Source organism: Hippopotamus amphibius, chromosome 3 (assembly GCF_030028045.1).
Source record: "Hippopotamus amphibius kiboko isolate mHipAmp2 chromosome 3, mHipAmp2.hap2, whole genome shotgun sequence".
Classification (NCBI taxonomy): domain Eukaryota; kingdom Metazoa; phylum Chordata; class Mammalia; order Artiodactyla; family Hippopotamidae; genus Hippopotamus; species Hippopotamus amphibius.
In genome coordinates this window covers 134,748,376-134,769,376 of record NC_080188.1, presented here as the reverse complement: position 1 = coordinate 134,769,376, position 21,001 = coordinate 134,748,376, and the positions used below count along the sequence as shown (strand labels likewise).

The window sequence follows — 21,001 nt, the reverse complement described above, 5'->3', positions numbered from 1 at the left end:
CCCTCCGTATGTTTCTCACTCCCTCCCGTCTGCCACAGCTCCGCCGCTTCACCCTCTTTGAGCCCTCGTAGATGCCTCCCTACCGGCTATGTCAGGTTCTCCGCAGCCCTTTCCGGTGTCCGAGGCCGTCTGCTGGTGTTCAGCTGGTTCTCTGTGGGAATGACTGTGTCCTTCCGTGCATTCCCAATGCATCTGTGGAGAGGGATGCACTCCACGTCTCTCTACTTCGCCGCCATCTTTTTCTCCCCTAGCTGCTTGTTTCTAACACGGGGTGTCTCACGCTGGTTGGCTCTTAATCTGAGTCATGCATTTGTTGAAGCACCAGTTGCCTTACCCCACTGCATATAAAATAGAAATGATAAGATATTTCTCACTTTCTACAACTCTCTTCCCCTCATGTGTTATATTGGTGAGAAATTCCACTTCTCTGCCAACCCCTCCTCAAATCCCACTGCGTGGCTGACTCTGTGACCCTGTTTCCTGGCTCACAGGTGAATATTGATCACTTCACGAAGGACATCACAATGAAGAACCTGGTGGAACCTTCCCCAAGCAGCTTTGATGTGGCCCAGAAAAGAATCCATGCCCTGATGGAAAAGGATTCACTGCCTCGCTTTGTGCGCTCTGAGTTTTATCAGGAGTTCATCAAGTAGCAATTTAGTCGGGCTGTGAGAATCATCCTGAGAGTTACTTCCTCCATAATAATCTTGCACTTTCCAGCAACCCACATATCTTCCCATAGCAGCTTGCTCAAAGACTCTCAAACAGAAAACTACAGTTCCTTACTCTTTTGCCCACATTGTTTTAGATGTTTATCTATTGCCCCAATGCCTTCCTTTTCCAGTTTCCTCTTCCTGCCCCCATTCTTAATTAACCTCTACACTTGTATGTTGTTGTGAAACTCAATCAGAACAACAGAAAAAAAATCTATCAAAGGAAATATAAGACAGGAATATGATATCATGAAAGGCAGGTCCGTTTGGGTTAGGTAATGGATCTTCACTTAAATCGGTATGAAAAAGAATGTGGATGTGGAAAGACCGATTTCAACAGAGACTAACTGATCAAATTTTTTTTTTAAATTCTGATCCAGGAAGGAGTCAGCCCCTCATTATTTTTGAACTTGGTTAGTAAAAGATGGTAAGAATTTTATGCGGCAGCCACTATTTGATTTTTTAAGCAAATACATTGTTTAAAATATTGATCTTCCTCTGAGAGCATCTTTGTGTTACCTGGAGATTATATACAAGAGATACAGCCTTGAATATGTTGTGTTTATATAAAGTCGATCTGGACACAATCCATATGGCTTGTTTCCCTGTATGTCCCGCATACCCTCCCATGCATAAAATTACCAAATTCTGTATTGAGTCAATGACCTGAGATTGACAATGGACTACTTTATAAATGTATCCATGCCTCTGGTATGTAGGCCCAAAGTTTTAATTTTCAAATTATTTAAAATTTGTGTGTGTGTAAAATTCAAAAATTTCTGACTCTAATCATAAAATAAAACAGTCGCTACTCACTGCAGTGGTCTCCCACCTCAACATGAAGAGAGCTGTACAATAAGATGGGAAAATCTTGTCGAGCCTAAAATGGCTAGCTGTCCTATGATGCCATCAGTTGGTTTAGTAAATGATGATTATCTTCAAAACACCAAATTATTTTCAGAAAACTTAATTTGACTAAACACAGAGACTTTCTAAGTGAGAGTTTTAAAGTACCCTGCATTTTGCGAAATAATCTGATCTTTTAGCAACCCCTCACTTCCCTCCCTGTTTTGCTCTCTGCATTAGTGAATTGCATTGTTAGTCAAAATGCACGTTTATACCCCTAACAGGCCTTACACACAGCCAAGGGATAGGCCAAGGTATTTTTTTCAGTGGGTTTAAACTTTTAATTCTGTACTTCATTATTATGTCTTGCTAGAATTTTTTTCTTATCTTTAGTAGATTTGATTAAGCAATGATTTACATAATCTAGTAATAAAGAGAATCAAACTATGTATGAGTATAACCAAGCTGAGGGTACTGACAGCTAGAACAGTAATTCTTAAAGGAATAATAAAGATATGAAATGTTTAAGTAGAAGATTACATTGTTTAGTCTTGTATTTCCTTCTTTTGCTTCTTTTTTTCTTTCACACACTTCTAGTTTCACGTTTGTAGCCCATTTATTCAGTTATTTCGTAATAACACTGAAAGTGAAGCAGCTATATGACTATTCGTTGAGTAAACACTGACTGTATTTGTAGTGTTTTCCTTTTTTTTTTTTTTTTTTTCTGTTATTTCAAAGGCTAATGTGCCCTTCCGGAATACTTGCCATTTCAAACTCTGAAAATGGGTTGGAGTAACTGGGTCTACTGCCAGCTGTTGCTAGTCTGGTATGAGTTCATTCATATCTATCAATATCACTCACTTCAAGGAATCTCTGTCATCAAGCAGTCGACAGCTAGGACAGATCAACATTGCGAGCATGAGAGAGAAGTTCTCACCATGTCTATTTGTGTAGGAGTGACAAGCAACTCACAGCAAGAATTCCCAGCACAACCTTCCTCAGCATCTGTCTATGCTGCCCCAAATCAGTATAAAATCACCGATTCTTTACTTGCAAATTCAGCTAGAAAATTTAAGAACCGAAGAATGTAGGTGAGTTATTTTCTCTTGAATGCCAAAACATTTTTAAGAAAAATTTTGATGTCATTAAAATTAATATTATTTGAAATAACCGAATGTTTGAAAATACCTAGAGAATTAACAAAAGATTACAGAGTTCACCAAGATGGTTGATGTTACAGAGACTCGGACTGACTGTATTCCCAAATTGTTTGCACATCCTATGTAAGTGGGTAGACTTGTCAGTGGAGGATAAGAAGGGACTTCACCTTTTATAAGATGAACCCAGGAGGCAGAGGGCAGGAAAAGCACCAGAGGGCAGTGCTGTGAAGGCTACAAGGAGCATGAATGCCTTACATGTCAACTGGTGACATGTAACATATACGTAAATATGATTTTAAATTTAAAGCAGTACACACACACTAGACACTCTTCTAAGTAATAAGATGAAAGTGAATACAAATATCACAGCCCAAAATGAAAAGGCAAACATATAAAAATTGCCCCAGAAATTTCTTTGAAATCTTTTTTTTCTTTAAGAACTTTTATTGAGATACAATTGACATACAATAAACTGCATATATTTAAAGTGTAAAATTTGATATATTTTCTTATTAGTAATGTATATATGGCAATCAATCTCCCAATTCATCCCCCCCAACCCCCCTGAAATCTTTTGCAAGTGTTTTTAAACTTAGAAGAAAAAAAAAAAAAAAAACCTGAGCTACTAAAAGTTTCCATGGTAACACACAAAAAATAACATTCCTTTAAATTTTGGGAAATTAGGAAAACTGGGATGATCTTTCTGGAAAAACAAATGCGTAATGTCTGTTTATCACTCCCGTTCCCTCCTCCTCTTCCTCATTACTCTCCTTTGAGTAAGTTTCCTAGGAAAGTATGAAACTCAATACAGGAGCCCTGTGTTTTCCTGCCTTGTGAAAATGCAGCACAGCCGTAAGTGATCTGGGATGTAGAAAGGTGGTCAATGGGAACAGGAGTATATGCTTCTCATCCTTGAGGGAAACCTAAGATTAGGTAGGTCAGGGAACCACCATAACCTGTTTTTCTGCCTGGGTTTGATATAGTTTGAGGTAGGTGGCAGATTAGGATCTAAACTTGACCAGAACAAAGAGATAGACTATGGACTTTAGAGTAAATTAGGAGGCTGTGTTCCATGTTTATCTGCTTGTTCATGTGAACAGCCCCCTACACACACACACACACACACACACACACAAACACACTTTCTTTCTCTCAGATAGCCACCTTCTGAAATGCAGAACTGAGATGTTTCAGTAACTTTGCTTTCAAATCTATAGAATCAAATTTATGAAAACATTTTGTGCTCTGCTCACCATACCACCCGGGTACTCATTCTCTACCATATAAATTATGTTTTAAGCAGATTTCAGTTTTTAGTGCATAAAGAGAAGAACTTGTTAAAGAAATTGTTTTTACTTTTATCCTCTACAAAGCCGTGGATTTTGCTTGGTTGATGTGTTGTCTGTATACACTCCCTTTCAATAGGGTGGAATTGTTATTATTTCCCAAAAATAATAGACTTCGAGAAGTTTCAATAAAAACTTGACCATTAGTAAATCAATTGGTAAACTAATAACCATTCTCTGCCAGGGCTTTGTCAAGCTATCTGTCCCAATACAAATTTGATAATTTGAGAATCATTTCAAAGGTTATTATATTTCAGGGAAATGATTTTTACCCCTGAAATCATTCCTTCTAGCAGGCCATTTTCCCTGTCTCCCGGTAATTTAGCAAGTTTGGGAGAAATAGGGTTATGATAAAAGAAAGGGGGGAAAGAGGGATGAGAAGTGGTGAAGAAGTAAGTACGCAGACCTACAGAGTGAGTCCATTCACTGGGAAGCATTTAAGAGCGGCTCCACTTGATTGAAAATCAGTAGCTTTTTGCTGTCATCACCAAGATTTGCAAGGAGGCATTTCTTGACTAACAATGCAGCTAGATGTCAAACTTCATTTTAAAATCCTAGGGAGTCTTGATTAGATAAAAGAAGGAACATGGAGGATTTCCTTTCCCCAGTGGGCTTGCATGCGCCAGAGAGCAGAGCATGGAGAACTGAGTTTCTAACAACCAAATGTCCAAACCCAAGGGCCAGGCAACTCTCTGCAGGTTCTGGACACGACGTCTTGATACATCTCAGTGCATGGGTTTTCCATTCTCTCCATTCTATTAGATAAGTGTGTATTTAATACTTCTTTGGACAGGCTCTTTAACAATTCCGCAACTACTCCTTGTGTTAAACATATTTTCATTCAAATAGGTTATATGGCAGACCAGAGCAATAGCTATCCAAGGAAAGGCTTTCCCCAGCATCCTGGAACTGAAAAGATCAAGTCTTCCCACTGAGACATTTATAGCTTTGAATAGAAAATCATAGCAGAGAGTAAAGGGAAAAAGACAACCAAACTGTGGAATATTATCCTCACCCCACAGTTTACTAAGAATCTTTTTATCTTATTTTTCTAATAGAGAAGCTACAGATCCAACAGTTATGTCCAGTTTGATAAGCCTCTTATTTTTTCACCTGAGAGAATTTTCCTTCCACACCTATAACTCCATTTCTCTTCTCCCCCTGCATGAGGATACATTTTAAATAGTTGAGTCTAACCACAATTATCTAAAAATGGATGCAATTAAAAGCATTTAACTTCCTATCTAGGAAAATGTGTAAACTAAGGCATAGACAAAACAATGGAAAATGCTGAAAATTTTTCCAACAGAGAGAAGCACTCTGGATAATTTTTGCCAAAAGTTCTTTTCATGTCACATGTTATTTGAATCCGGGGGGACTAAATTTTTTAAGAATGCTACAACTCACAACTCATCTTTAGGAGACCAGCCCAGAGAAAAGGGTAGAAATGAAAGGTTTGGAAATCCATTTGTCAGCATTTACCCCATAAGTTTTTCATTTAGGAACAATGTGTTTATCTTCTAATTTTGTATTCAATACGTTGTGTACTATGTAACTCATACTTCTTGATAAAGCACCAAATATGTATCTGTAACCACAATCCCATGTTATATTAAATATATATCTATATAACAACCTCATTTGAGTCCTTCTTGACTCTTGAACATTCTTGATATGAAACGCTTCCTTAAGGTAGGCTTGTTGTTCACTATGCTCCTTACACCAGGTGAGCCCTTGATCAGGGAGGATCCCTCTCCTAACAAACATCAACGGTAATACAGTCTGAAATGCAAAACTCACAAAGGCAGACACAAAGTGCCCAACATTCATGCACTCCGTTCCCTGCTTTCCCTTGGGTTCAGATGGCAACAACTTACTGATGCAGGTGTTCACTGTTAGAACTGACTGAGCACATTATATCATTTGAATCCTGCAGCATTCAGTGAGTATAGTTATTCCTTTCTCTCTGTGCACTGGTGAAAGATCTGAAATCCATGTGCCACTGCAAGCAGCTCAATTCTGTGACCTTAGATTGATGTTCAAATAGTTTAGGTAATAGATTCAGATTATACAACTAGTGGGGTTGGGATTGGGTAAAAGGGAAAGTTTGTATACAGAAAGAGGCATAAATAGAATCAGTTTATAGAGAGAAACAAAGATGAGAATCCATGTGAGGGGAGAGTGGGAGAGAGGAATGGAGAGATTAGAGGACGTCTGCTTGCTCTCTGACAGTTTCTAAGTTCTTGTTCACAGTTCCCATGAAGCCTAGGTATATTTCATGTAGATGCAATCACCCTGAATCATTTCAGTACCATGTATTCTCTTCTTTATTTTAATGATGTTGGATGATTTTCTGAGAGTTTCCACCAAGAAACATTTTTAGAGCAAAGATCACTAACATTTTGTCTCCCCCATAGTGAAGAAGTGATATCGAGGTCACTATGCGAATCAGTGGCAGAATAAAGCTTACAGGTCAGATTGCCTCTCAGACTGCTGTTGATCCATTAGACCAAAGGAGCCACATGTGATCCTTCAAAACATTAGGATTACTAATTCTAATTTAGTAAAAGGCTAAATTCACCTCTGCCCTAGTGGGAGTCCATTCTATCACCTGTTAGTGATGTAAGCCATGTTCTCCAAGCTACACAATCTCTACAGCATCTTTTGCTAAGTTTACGTTTTCTACATCAGCAGTACCTTGAAAATTATTTTGCTCACAAACCACTTTCCAAATACCTTAACTCTTCAAATGGCTCCCCAATGCCTCAGTGTGTTCTACAGTTAAATTAGTCTCATCTAGCAAATTCCTGGTCCAAATTACATGCTTTCCACTGTTTAGTCAATGTCTACCTTCTCAATGTTTAAACTTATTAAAACAATTTAAAATGTGGGTGGAAATTGTATTAGAAGACCAAGCTTATGAGAAGGCAGTCTTCACTCAATCCTTGGCAGCCAGGCCTCATGGCCAGGCTGCCGGGTCTTTTAGTTAATGGGCAACATTTCCAAAGTACTCACACCTTGGGAGGATGCAGAGTGTGTGACAGACAGGCAGGGGTGGGTATGCCCTCCCGCAGGTGACTTTGGAAGTCTTAGTTATGTTTTGAAGAAGTGGTACCTTGGGACTGCCACTGGAAAGGCCTGTCTGTGACCTGTGAGAAACAGATGCTTTGCCTCAGATTGTGCCACTGAAAGCCCAAAGCCTCCTGGCTTTCAAGTAGACTTCTTGGAAAACATCACAGACAAAGAGGAACTGGAGCTCAGGGGCTTTAATGAATAAGAATGAGTGGAGATGGATGTTCCCTTATTTCTTTTAACTGAATATTTATTTTGACTACTTTTTAATTTAGCAGTGAAAGCCATACTGTCTATGTGAGTTTCAGTAACAATTCTGCTGACAACGAGAACAGAGGTTGTTACAGAATCAGGTCTGTTCTCCCAACACTTAGCAAGCCAAATGCTGAGATGCCAAGGTTTGTGGCCGAGAAGCAGTTTATTCTCAAGGCAGCCAGGTGATGAAATGGGAGAACAAGTCTCAGATCTATCTCCCCGAAAGCGAGGGGGCTGGGACAGTTATGGGATAAGCAGGGTGGTCTCAGTCTTGGGGAAAGGTGCCTGGACATAGGGAAAATGTGAGGGAATCGATGTTCTGCACAGGTGCATCTTATTCACATGCTTCTGCATGTTTGGAATGGAGGCACTTAGCATGATCTGAGGCTGGAGTTCTCCAGCCGTCTGATGTCAAAATGCCATTCCTTAGACAACTGTGCAGGCCCAGTTTTAGGGTCGGTGGCTTCAGCCAGCCTTAACTGGCTCTCACTGGACAAGAGCTGACTCCAAGTTCCTGAAGCTATGTGAAGCTGGAAAGGTATACAACTAAAGAGAGGGGGGGAAAAGAAAGAAGGAAAAAATCACCTAAAGTGAGCTTAATCAGTAAAGGCAGTTTACAAGCAGAGGAGTTTTAACAAGCTGTTCCCCTATCTCTTGTTCTGCAAGGCCACCTCAAGAATTCCTGTTATCCACCAGCCTCTGTTATGTCTATGGGGCACGGTTTCAAGGTGATAAGAAAAATCCAGGTTCAGAAAATGTCACAGCTGGAATAAACATTACAAATGCTCTCGTATGCCCAGTCCTTCTCTCTCTGCAAAATTCTCTTCAGCTGAGATACCAGCAGCTGGGGGGCTGGGGGTAAAAACATTTGAAGCCCTGGAAGCAAAGGAGACATCCGCTTGCCTGACCAGTCATATCAGCCAAACTGCCCTGGGTGATCAGTCCAGTAACAGCGGTTATACACAAAAAACCTCTCTGCCATCCTCAGAAGTTATTCTTCCCCATCTTCGTTTTAAAGGTGAGGAAACTGAGGCCCATTGAGCTGAGACGATGTGTGCAAAGTCATACGTCTGGATAACAGCATGCATCTTACCGATGATCTGATTCCCATATGGTATTTTTTCTTTGGAACAATATTCCAGTTATGCCTTATTCACATATCTATAATAGGTGTTCTGAATGTTGATATCAAAGAACTGTAAGATACTAGAGAAATGGTGGTGTAGAGAAGGCCCAGAGAACTGTACTTCCCAAAAGTATATTCCTGTCCACTATCCCTATAATAATTTTCCCAGTTGGATACCCTTCATGTTTAACAAATTACTCCTTTAAAAGTAAAATATCCTGTGAGAAAATTATTAGCTGTTCATACCTTAATGTGACTAAATCCAGGAGGATGATACACATTGCTTAATTCTTAAGACTTTCCTGAAGATAACCAGAAGCAAAGGGTGTTTTGATTGAGGGGGCAAGAGCATTGACTGAGGGAGAGAGAGGTCTGTCTATTGCCACCTCATTTTTTGAAAACGAATCATCCACGTGTGTCATTTATGGCCTCATGCCCTGACAGCACTGAGTAGCAAGTAAAGATTTATGGACATAGAACAGTCTTTTATCCAATATATTATTCTAGCAACTATTAGATATTGTCTTACTCTTTACTGGGATTTGAAGAACTTGCAAAATTCTCATGCTAAATTCCTTAGCTACCGATTGCAAACTACCATTTTCAACTTATTCCATTTTGTTAAGCGTTGCCTATCACTGTTCTTTCTTAAATGTAAATTCTCCTAAGAGGAATAACAAAATCTTTAACAGTTTAGAGTATTTATCTGATGCAGTTACTTCTCTCATGACTTATCTGATCATGCTATTCCTCTCTTTAAACTACCAACTGTAAAATAGTCAGTGGGAAGTTGTTGTATAACAAAGGGAGCCCAACTCGAGGATGGAAGATGCCTTAGAGGACTGGGGCGGGGAGGGTGGGGGGGACTCGAGGCGGGGGGAGTCAAGGAAGGGAGGGAATACGGGGATATGTGTATAAAAACAGATGATTGAACCTGGTGTACCCCCCAAAAAATAAAAAAATTAAAAAAATTAAAAAAAAAAAAAAACCTTTCGATGACTTTCCATGCTCTTGGTAGGTTCCAGTCCCAGGGTAGAGTTTGTAAAGCCACGTGTGCATTGTTCACAATCCATTGATTGAATAGCACCTCCATATCCATGTACTATTTTAAATATTCAGGCTTCAAAAGCAAATAGAGGGACTTCCCTGGTGGTGCAGTGGTTAAGAATCCACCTGCCAATGCAGGGGACACGGATTCAATCCCTGGGCCGGGAAGATCCCACATGCTGCGGAGCAACTAAGCCCGAGCATCACAATTACTGAGCCTGCGCTCTAGAGCCCGCGAGCCACAACTATTGCGCGTGCGTGCAGCAGCTACTGGTGCCCACGTGTGCCTAGAGCCCCTGCTCTGCAACAAGAAAATCCACCACAGTGAGAAGCCCATGCACCACAATGGAAGAGCAGCCCCTGCTTCCCATAACTAGAGAAAGCCTGTAAGCAGCAATGAAGACCCAACACAGCCAATAAATAAAGTAAAAAAAGAAAAGAAAAAATAAGTAAATAAAAGCAAATACAAGTTCACTTAAAAACATTCCTGAATTGTTACTAGCTTGTTGTTTCAAATATTTTAAATTAATGTGTAGTGATATTACATCTCTCTCATAGGGATGCCCTCAAAATTACTCTTACTCTTAAAAATTGTCTTAACTCTAAAATTTGGATTACCACTGCCTTAGAGAATCGCATCCTGAATGCTTATACACAAAATTCTCTAAACCAGCCAGTTTTAGGTGACGTCTTGCAGAACTCCAATTCTCCGTGTTTCCTCATGCCGTAGGCCTGGCATGGGGCAGCTCTCTTCCCTACATTCCCTCTATATCACCCGGCTAACACCGCACATTTTTAAAGAATTAGAGCAGAGAGATCATCTTCCCCAGGAGACTCCCTTTATACCCATTAGACTCCACCTAACTGAAGTGGGTGACATTCCTCTCCTCTGGTGTGTTTCCACTAAAGACATGTCCCTACCTGTCGGATAGGGTAATTACACGGAACAGTTCGAGAATTTGCTTCTTTGACAAGTATTAGAAAAGCAAAGGTCTGGTATTTTAACTTCTGAAAAAGTCTGGACATGAGAACTTCCAGATACTCCTTTCTTCCCAAGTTCCCAGGACAGGCCATGAAAGGAAATTATTGTGGCTTTTAACTATGCCCTAAGGAAACAATATCCCTTCCACAACCCACCGTTTTTCTTGTCCAATGTGATAAATACTAAGTCTGAGAGGAGGGGAGGCTGGCACCAGCCAGCAGGCTTAAAGACCTCAGTCATCTCAGACTCCTCCAGGCAGGTAGCCACCTGCTCATCTCCTTCAAAGTAGCTGTGCATTGAATTTCCTTGGCTCTGTGGCTTTGCTCGTTTTCAGTATAAGCAGGTCAGACATCTCTCAGGTTCTTTATTTCTGCACAATCCCAGGTAAGTTGCTAACCATTTAAAAAATAGAGAAAAGAAAGAAATACTTATTGATTTTTTATGGTGGGTAGCTGTTGTAACTTTTCATTCTAATAGCACTTCTGTTTCACTTTAGGAGGTAAACAGGAATGGGGTGGGTGATCTTACCCCTTTAAAAAACTGCACTTTATTCCTCTAAAAACACTTAGTGGCATTTGGGGATCGCATGTTTCTTATTGTGACAAATTTTCCCAGGCCGAGTCCTTCTAGAATGAATAAGAATAGGTAGAAGAAGCAAAAGAGTATATATTTTTGGCTTGTGTGAAGGATCTTCTATTTTGTGTATTGGCCTCCTCTCGAGTGTCTGCATCATGAAGATAAAGGTATCTGAAATCCAAATGAAAGCATTTACTCAGATCTTAGCTTCTCAAGACAGGCAACATGTTTGCAAGAGGTTTTAAAGTTATAGATGGCATATTTTGGTAAAAACTAAATCAGTGCCTTTTTGAACTGTAAGTGTAGACTTCAGAAAATCATGTGTAGATAATATTAGACTCTAGAGGTGAAAAAAATGGCTTTTCTAGTTACAACCATCTTTTCTCTCCTGTTGGCTCAATATATGTGGTTTAGAATCACAAAATTTGAATTGTAGGCTACTGTTCTTCCTTTATACCATCTTGGTTGGCGGAAGTAACTCCCTGAGACTTTTCTGCCAAAATGGACTACCTAGATCTTCTATAACAGGAGTCCCCAACCCCTGGGCTACGGACTGGTACTGGTCAGCATCCTGTTACCAACCAGGCTGCACAGCAGGAGGTGGGCAGTGGGCAAGCTTCCCCATCTCTCACATTATTGCCTGAACCATGCCCCCCTTCCTCCCCTACCACCTCCTTCAAAGCAGCTGTGCACTGAATTTCCTTGGCTCTGTGGCTATGCTGAGCTACTTATACAAAAAAATGAGCAAAGCCGCAGAGCCAAGACCATGGGGGAAAAATTGTCTTCCATGAAACCAGTCCCTAATGCCAAAAAAGTTGGGGGCTGCTGTCTATAACACAAAAATGTGATGAGTAGTAAATAAAATAATATGTATGAAAAGATTTTGTAACCTGTAAAATAAGGCTTTTTTTTCTCCCATCCTCATTCAGGTCAGTTTGCCCCCTATTATATCTTGCAAGTGTCAATCAGCAGCAACATGAATAGAGAAAGTAAGCACTTCTTTAGGTATCAGTGGAAGAAATAGGAATAATATGTCCTTATCTCCATTACATTGCTCCCTTCTCCCAGCCATTTCCTAACTGTGAGCTGAATAAAGGCTGGAGCCATATCTTATTCCTCAGTATCCTTGTGTCCTGAGAATCTAGAATATAAATTAACCAGTTGACACAGAATCATGAATAGTTAACTGGTCTACCAGATATCTATATGAGATCTTTTGACCTCTTCAGTACAGTAGTCTATTCAATGACCTAATAATAACGGCTATTTGTGCAGCTTTTCTCAACATTATTTCACTTGATTGTCATCATAACTCTGTGAAGTGCTTAAAGTAGGTAGGATTAAATTGGTCACATTACACACGAAAAGTCTGAGGCTCATAAAATCTAAAGGACTTGGTGAGGTACAGTCAGCATCAGCATAACTGAACCTAGAGTAGGGGTCTTCTGGTTCTAGTTTTGGAGCTCATTTTTTTAAATGCCAGACTCTACAGTGTGCTGTTAACAAACTCAGCATTAAAGCACATTTTTGGGGTTGGTAATAATAGAGTGAAAATCTTGAATAATGTCTGTGTGCTCTTTATTGAAGATCCCTGCGTGAATGTGTATGCATATAAAAAATATAATTTTTCTTTTTAAATCCTTCTCTTTGGAGGTTAACACTAATAAAGTCATAGTGTATCTAAGTGGGTAAGAAAAAGAGAAGGATACAGGAGTGCATATATGAATATTTTCCTGCAGTCTGTGGTCAGGGTTATTTATAAAGATTCTGTCTGGTTCCTTTCTTTAAAAAGGTGTTCGATCTCAGATTTCAGCCAGCTGGGCCATCTGTTGCATTTCCCCAAATCTGGAACTGTGGACTGATATCTGATGTTATACTTTTATGACCACTTGTGAAGACTGATATTGGCTCATAGTTACATTGCTTTAGTATTTAGTGACTCTTCACAACTGGATGCTTTCTTTACCTTTTCAAATTATTTCTATATGAGATTACATTAGCTTCCCACTTCCAGTTTCTCTTCCCTCAGAGTCTTTGTAGCTACTCTGTCTCTGGTGTTACACAATCCTGTTTTGGGGTAAGATTATATCATTCATTCTTGAGGTTAATTTCTTCCTGTCTTTTTCTTTTTTTTTTTTATTTTTATTTTTTTTTTATTTTTTGGGGGGTACACCAAGTTCAATCATCTGTTTTTTTGTTTTTTTGTTTTTTTATTTTTTTTGGGGGGGGTACACCAAGTTCAATCATCTGTTTTTATACACATATCCCCGTATTCCCTCCCTCCCTTGACTCCCCCCCCACCCTCCCTCGAGTCTTTTTCTTAACTTGCTTTTTTTTTTTCTCTTCTTTGACTCCTTTCTACTACATCTTTTTAATTTCTATAATGCAGCTTTCCAACCTAAATGTCCATCGACAGATGAATGGATAAATAAGATGTGGTATAGGGACTTCCTTGGTGGCACAGTGGTTAAGAATTTGCCTGCCAATGTAGGGGACATGGGTTCGAGCCCTGTATCAGGAAGTTACCACATCCCGCAGAGCAACTAAGCCTGTGTGCCACAGCTATTGAGCCTGCGCTCTAGAGCCCGTGAGCCACAACTATTGAGCCATGTGCCGCAACTACTGAAACCCACATGCCTAGAACCCGTGCTCCACAACAAGAGAAGCCACTACAATGAAGAGCAGCCCCCACTCGCCGCAACTATAGAAAGCCCATGTGCAGCCACGAACACCCAACACAGCCAATTAAAAAAAAGAATCCAATAAATAAATAAATTTATTTATCAAAGAAAAGAAAAAGAAGATTTGGTATGTATATCAATATATACGATATATACACAATGTATATATACACAATGGAATATTACTCAGCCATTAGAAATGAAAAAATGCCATTTGCAGCAACATGAATGGACTTAGATTAGAGATTATCACACTAAGTGAAGTAAGCCAGCCAGAGAAAGACAAATATCATATAATACCATTTATATGTGGAACCTAAAAAAAAGTTACAAATGAACTTATTTACAAAACAGAAATAGATCCACAGACATAGAAAACAAACTTATGGTTACCAAAGGGGAAAGGAGTGGGGGAGGAAGAAATCAGGAGGTTGGGATTAGCACACACACACTACTATATATACAGTAGGTAACCAACAGGACCTGCTGTACAGCACAGGGAACTAGACTCAATTCTTTGTAATAACCTATAAGGGAAAAGAACATAACTAAGTCACTTTGCTGTGCACCTGAAACTTAACACAGCATTGTAAATCAACTATATTTCAATTAAAAAGATTTTTAAATACAATATAATACAGCTTCCTTCTTACTCCAAATTTAATTTTCTTATACTCTTGGTGAATACACAGATGATTCTATGACACCAGAACTTTTACTCCATTTTCTTCTATGAGAAACTAGCCCTCAAAGAGAGCCAGGGATGAGCTTGTGGCCATATAGCTAGAAAGGGGCCACGTTGGGATACATGGTATCTATCAACACTGAGCTTGGTGTTTTCCTTTTCCTTCCCTCTTTAGTTCTTTTTTCCCTCCTTTTAACTTCAAACCAGGTTGTTCTATCCTGAAGTAGGCCTGCATTTTCTCTTTGACTTCTTCAGAGGCATCTAATTCCAAGTGCAGAGTGCATCTTCCATTTCTTCTTCCTACCACATCCACTTTTTGTTGACGTTCTGCACTTCCGTAGAATCCCACTGAATTCTGCTCCCCTTCAATTCTCTTTATCAACCACAGACCATCACCTATGGATCCCTGGGTAGTTCACATATTCTTTAGGCACGAGAAAGTAATAGGCTATTCTAATAGCAACCAGACATTACAGAGATTTTCCAAGACAGTTGCCATGTCAAATATCCTATTCTATTTTTCCCAAAAGTATACTTGTCAGACTATGTGTTCTGGTTTGGGGGTTAGGAAATATATTTAGTCCAGATAAGCTGTAATTCAGCCCAGACAGACCAGGTTTGTATAACCTTAGTCATGTTAATAAATCAGCCGCTGTAGAAACATTCATTCCTAAGCTTCAAAGGACAAACAGCTGAATTTTCCAGATCCTGAGGGATCACTGGAACAAGTCACATACTGCCTGAGAAAACTTCTCTTTGAAAATGTTGGTCTAGTAGGATAAACACAAAAATCCTGGTCTGATCCTTACAGACATTCCTGCTTATGAAGCCTTTGGCAGCCCTCTCAGCAGAGTCAGTGGCTCCCTGCTTCTCTGCACGTTAGCTTTGTTCTGAAGCTGATTATAGCACTCACTGCAGTTGCTTAACATACACTTATTTATTGAATCCTATGTGCCAGGTCCTACGCTAGTTAGGAATACAAACGGCCAGATCACACGGCCACTTGACGGCCCAGGGCCAAACATCCAGTCTCTACCAGGTCCTAAAAGCAAGCTTGCAGCTAAATCAAAAGGAAAGTAGTGCTCTGCAGAACACAGCATGAAATTGCTCCTGGAGCTTACGTGTCTGTGCTGTGACCCTCTATCAGGGCTTCCACGGTCGGATTATAAGAGGCCCAAGTGGTGGAGCCATTTGCACTGCAGCCTGAGCCCGCTGCAGAGTCTCCTCCTCCCTGGACCCACTCAAAATTCAATGAATGGGTCTGAGTTGTACACTCAGAAACAAACAAACAAACAAGCAAACAGGAATTAAACCCAGTCCCTGCTCTCCAAAGGGCCTGGGATCTAGTTGGGGGGATATACGCATAGAGTTCCCAAAGGAGGTTGACAAGTGACATGACGGAGCTCCTGAATGTAGAATCCTAGAGGAAGGAGCCTCCAACTTGCTATGGTGGAGCACAGCGGGTGAATTTGATCCTATATTCACACCTCACTGTCGTTATCCTTTTATCTCCTACCTGAATGAGGTAATTAAGCAGCTGCTACCCTGCAGACAACCACATCCATCCTCTTCACTCCTAGTGCTGTGCATGCTATCTGCATGGCCTTTCCCCATCTTTACCCAACTGAGCCATTTTTAAAAGACTCAGCTTGAGGGCCACTTAGTAATGGAGATATTGTGACCACACCCTCTACAAAGTAAGATAAACTCCTTTTGCTTAGCGCTTTCTCTCTAAAATATTAATATTAATAATAATAAGAAAATAATTATTTGCTAGACAGCTTTCTGTCCATTATCATAATGACCTCAAGAAATAAACATGAGATAGCTGTTAGCACTCCTATTTTGAAAATGAGAAAAGATACTTAGTAACTTGTCCAAGGTTGCAGTGTTTCTTATATTTGTCTAGAATAAGAACTCTATGTCTTATTTAATTGTGTAGGACAGGACAGTGCCTGTAATAAATTATGAGACTAAGTCAAAAATTATCCGCACTCTGGTTATGTTAAAACTTCCATAAATTCTACAGCCAGAGTGCTGATAAGTTTTAACTTACCCTCGTATATTCTTAAAAGATGTTTGTAAAAAAAAATAAGTGAATGAATGAATGCCAGACAAAAGCGAAGCTCAGTTCATCTTCATACTAGCTTTGTGAGGTGGGAAAAGTAGTTGTAATTATCCCAGTTTTACAGTTGAGGAAGATGTTCAGGGAGATTAAGTACTCTGCCCAAGTTCCACAGGCAGAAAAGACATCCATGTCATGACTCCTAGTCCCAGACCTGCACATTACAGTGCCCTCCTCCTGTTAGAGCAGCAGGTGCCTTTTCATTATGCCTTCTCATGTCCAAAGGCAGAGTGCAGTTATGCTTACTCATGTCAATGCTAAAAATTCAAGCTGAGTTCCAGGATTTCATTATTTGTGATCTCCTACCCCCAGAACATTGAATGTTATATTCATCAGTCACAAATATTTAGCAGTCACTCACGCTCTCAATACTGGGCTATTATTAAGAAATAGTCCTGGCTGAAAAGGATTTCCCTGGTGTAGACCAAGTGGCATCTGATCAAAACTCCTTTTGGTCCCTATATCTGGGAGTCTGCTTCTTTTTTGTTATATTCACTAGTTTGCTGTAATTTTTAGATTCCACATATAAGTGATATCATACAGTATCTGTCTTTCTCTGTCTGACATTTCACTTAGTATAATGCCCTCCAAGTCCCTCTATGTTGCTGCAAATGGCAAAATTTCATTGGTTTTTAGGGCTGATTAGTATTCCATTGTGTGTGTGTGTGTGTGTGTGTGTGTGTGTGTGTGTATCTCACATCTTCTTTAGCTATTCGTCTGTTGATGGACACTGAAAAATACAATCAACTAGTGAATATAACAAAAAAGAAGCAGACTGACAGATATAGAGGACAAACTAGTTGTTACCAGTGGGAAGGGGGGGGGGGAATATAGGGATAGAGAATTAAGATGTACAAGCTTTTAGGCTTAAAATAAGCTGCAAGGATATATTGTACAACGTGGGGAATACAGCAAGCATTTTATAATAACTATAAATGGAGAGTTCCCTTTAAAAATTGTGAATCACTATATTGTACACCTTTAATATTGGGTTGGCCAAAAAGTTCTTTTGGATTTTTTCTATAACAGGAAAAACCCAAATGAACTTTTTGGCCAACCCAATATAATATTATACATCAACTCTACTTCAATTAAAAAAACTCCTTTTGGGCTTCTCAGTTCTTGACGCTAGGTCACCATGAAATGAAAGTTTATTTTTTATTTTTTTAAATTAATTTTTATTGGAGTATAGTTGCTTTACAATGTTGTGTCAGTTTCTACTAGAAATATATGTTTCATCACTTTTAATGGGGTTTTAAAAGATAATCATTAATTTATAGTTTCTTTAAGTGAGAGAGACCAAACCCTTCAAGCAGGGTAGAAGAGCTGTTTTCGCAAGAAGGCTCAGGGGAATCTTGATGCTCAGGGTCCGTGGCTTTGCCAGGATGTGCCCAGGTCCCCAGCCCGATTTTCAGAATCCCACTTCTTCCCAATAAATGCCTGAGCTTTAACCACAAAGACTTGTGAAACTGAAAATTCAATTTGCATTGTAATTCATCCAGCTGCACTGTTAGATTAGGTTTGATTTTCAGAACTTTAGGCTCTGTGACTCTAGCAGGTAAAGGTCTCTTTCAGGGAAGTCATGTAATTTTTAGATCTTACATATGAATATTTAGCTAGGAATTCAAAACCCTGGGCTCATCATTTCCTTTCCCAGGCTCTCTTGCACAGTGAAAAGCAAAACTCTAACCCCATGGTAATCCTTCCTTTCACGAAAATGTTCTGAGATGTGCATCAGCACTGTGTGGGAATCCGTTGCTCCAGAGTCTCACTGATAATCAGTATTACTATTTTTAAATTTTAGCCATTCTAATGGACGTATTGTGATTTTAAGTCTTTAGCTGATGACTAATAAGGATGAGTACTTTTTCATATAATTATTAGCCATTTGCATATCTTCCTTGCCACTATGTCTGTCCATCTTTTGCTTGTTTTTATTTATTTATTTATTTATTTATTTATTTATTTATTTATTTATTATTTATTTATTTTTCCTTAGGGGGAGTTTATTTCTCGGTCAAGAAAGGAGAAGCAAGGGCAGGCTCTTGTGCGTTCTAGGCCCACCTGACTCGAGAGGGGCAGGGCTGGGTGGCGGTGGGGGGGGCCACAGGGAATGGCTCCAGCTGTGCCAGCTTGGTCCCACAGATGTCCTGGCTGGGCCCGGGGAGGGCCTGCAGGGGATGGTGGCAGAGATGCAGGCCAGTGGGCCCAGAGGACGGCACATGTGGAGGCAATACATACTGGCAGGTCGGGCACATGACTCCAGGCCGGCAGGCCCAGGTGGGATAAGTAAGGCTCAGCCACTGGCTTTGTCTGCCGAGGGCTCTCTTTCCAGACCGTGAGCTCTAGGCACTGCCCAGTGGGACAGAGAAGGCAGAGGCATGAGGACACCCAGCCTCTCAGTTGGGACTGGAGGCCACTCAAGTTTTGGCAATTTGGCTTTCCCAAGCCCCCAGAGCCGTCCCTGCAGCCCTGGCTGGGGGTAGGGGGACTGGCCAGGCCCAGGCCGACCAGGGAGCAGCAGCAGCACACCCCACACACCTTCCCGGACCCCGGGGATCACACACGGGGCAGGGACGGGGGGAGACCACCTGCTCATGCAGATGCAGGGTTAGAGATTAGTGACGCCCGCAACAGCATACGTTCCACAGGTTAAGGCATCATGGTTAGACGGTTACTGACATAGATGGATGGACTGACCAGGGAGAAGTGAAAGCTGGAGGATGACCAGCCCAATGAGGCCCCACGTGGTATATACCCCACCGCCACCAGGCGGGGCGACAGAACAGGAGTCCGGGCAACAGGGGCTCAGGTGCCCAGGGGACCTGAGCACCTGAGCCCCTCTGCAATGCCTGATGCCCTTGACAGGGCATCAGATCGGGTTGGGACAGTGGGGGAACCTCAAGGGATACAGAAGGGGAGGCGGAGACCTCCCTCCCCACAGCACAGGAGGAAGCAGCAACAGCACTAGACCACCGAGGAGGCAGGGGCCAGTGGGCTGGAAGGGTGCAGGAGGGCCTGGCTAGCCAGGAGGCAGACCAGGAGTGGCGGCAGCGTGGGCGGGCTCTGTCAGTACTTTGGTCTGGGGTGGGAGGGGGTGGGCATGTCCATCCTTCTGTCTGCCCATCCTGCCCGCCTCCCGGCCTCGGCTCAGTCCTTCCACTCCTTTCTTTTTTTTTTTCTTCTCTTTAAGAACTTTTATTGCGATACAATTGACATACAATAAACTGCATATATTTAAAGTGTACAATGATTTGTTTTTTATTAGTAATGTATACATGGCAATCCCAATCTCCCAATTCATTCCCGCCCCCTCCTTTCTCACTTGGTGTCCATATGTTTGTTCTCTACATCTGGGTCTCTATGTTTGCCTTGCAAACGGATTGATTTGTACCATTTTCCTATAGTCTGCATATATGTGTTAATATACAATATTTGTTTTTCTCTTTCTGACTCACTTCACTCTGTATGATAGTCTCTAGGTCCTTCCATGTCTCTGCAAATGTCCCAATTTCATTCCATTTTACAGCTGAGTAATATTCCATTGTATGTATATGCCACATCTTCTTTATCCATTCATCTGTTGATGGACATTTAGGTTGCTTCCATGTCCTGGCTATTGTAAATAGTGCTGCAATGAACATTGGAGTGCATGTGTCTTTTTGAATGATGGTGTTCTCTGGGTATATGCCCAGCAGTGGGATTGCTGGGTCATATGGTAACTCTGTTTTTAGTTTTTCAAGGAACCTCCATACTGTTCTCCATAGTGGCTGTACCAACTTGCATTCCCACCAACAGCGCAAGAGCGTTCCCTTTTCTCCACACGCTCTCCAGCATTTACTGCTTGTAGATTTTCTGAGGATGCCCACTCTAACCAGCTTCCACTCCTTGATGATGAGGTTCCACTCCCAAGACAGGTGGTCAGTCCATAGCTCCCCCCGGTAGTCGGTCTTGTCAATCTTAGTGCCGTTCCTGTATGTGTGTTGGATGTACTTCCTGCCGGACACGATCTCTCGTTCACCTGGAAGGAGAATTTTATCCGGTATTCCACACCGTCCTTCAGCACAAAAGTCTGCTTTTTGAAGCTCTCCAGATCACCTGTCAAGTCCAGCTCCAGGGGCCCGGGGCAGTGCTACACACCAGGGTCAGTCGGGTTATCCCGACACTGGGGACGTTGGGGTCAGCAGACACGGCCACACGGCCCGGCAGGGCCTCCTTGTACTTGCGCAGACCCTCGTTGTCCTTGTCCAGCTCCTGGACTTCCTGGACACTCTTCTGGGCCGGGGGCTTGTCGCTGACTGAGCGCTCGTCCTCCTCGTCCCGCCGCGATCTGCACCAGCTGCTCAGTGGTACTCACTCCTAGCGGGGTCTGGGGCGCCGCTCTCAT

General features: G+C 41.3%; 1 protein-coding gene and 1 pseudogene across 1 annotated transcript in view; one reads left to right on the top strand and one right to left on the bottom strand.

The window, feature by feature from the left end:
- RGS5 (regulator of G protein signaling 5) overlaps window positions 1-5,701 on the top strand; it is a 60,705-nt gene extending 55,004 nt beyond the window's left edge. Inside the window, exon 5 of the mRNA XM_057728271.1 lies at window positions 492-5,701. Coding sequence (XP_057584254.1) covers window positions 492-653 — 162 coding nt within the window. The 3' untranslated portion in view covers window positions 654-5,701. The remainder of the gene's footprint in view (window positions 1-491) is intronic.
- Window positions 5,702-7,763: 2,062 nt separating this feature from the next.
- Window positions 7,764-21,001, bottom strand: LOC130848800 (rho GDP-dissociation inhibitor 1-like; annotated as a pseudogene).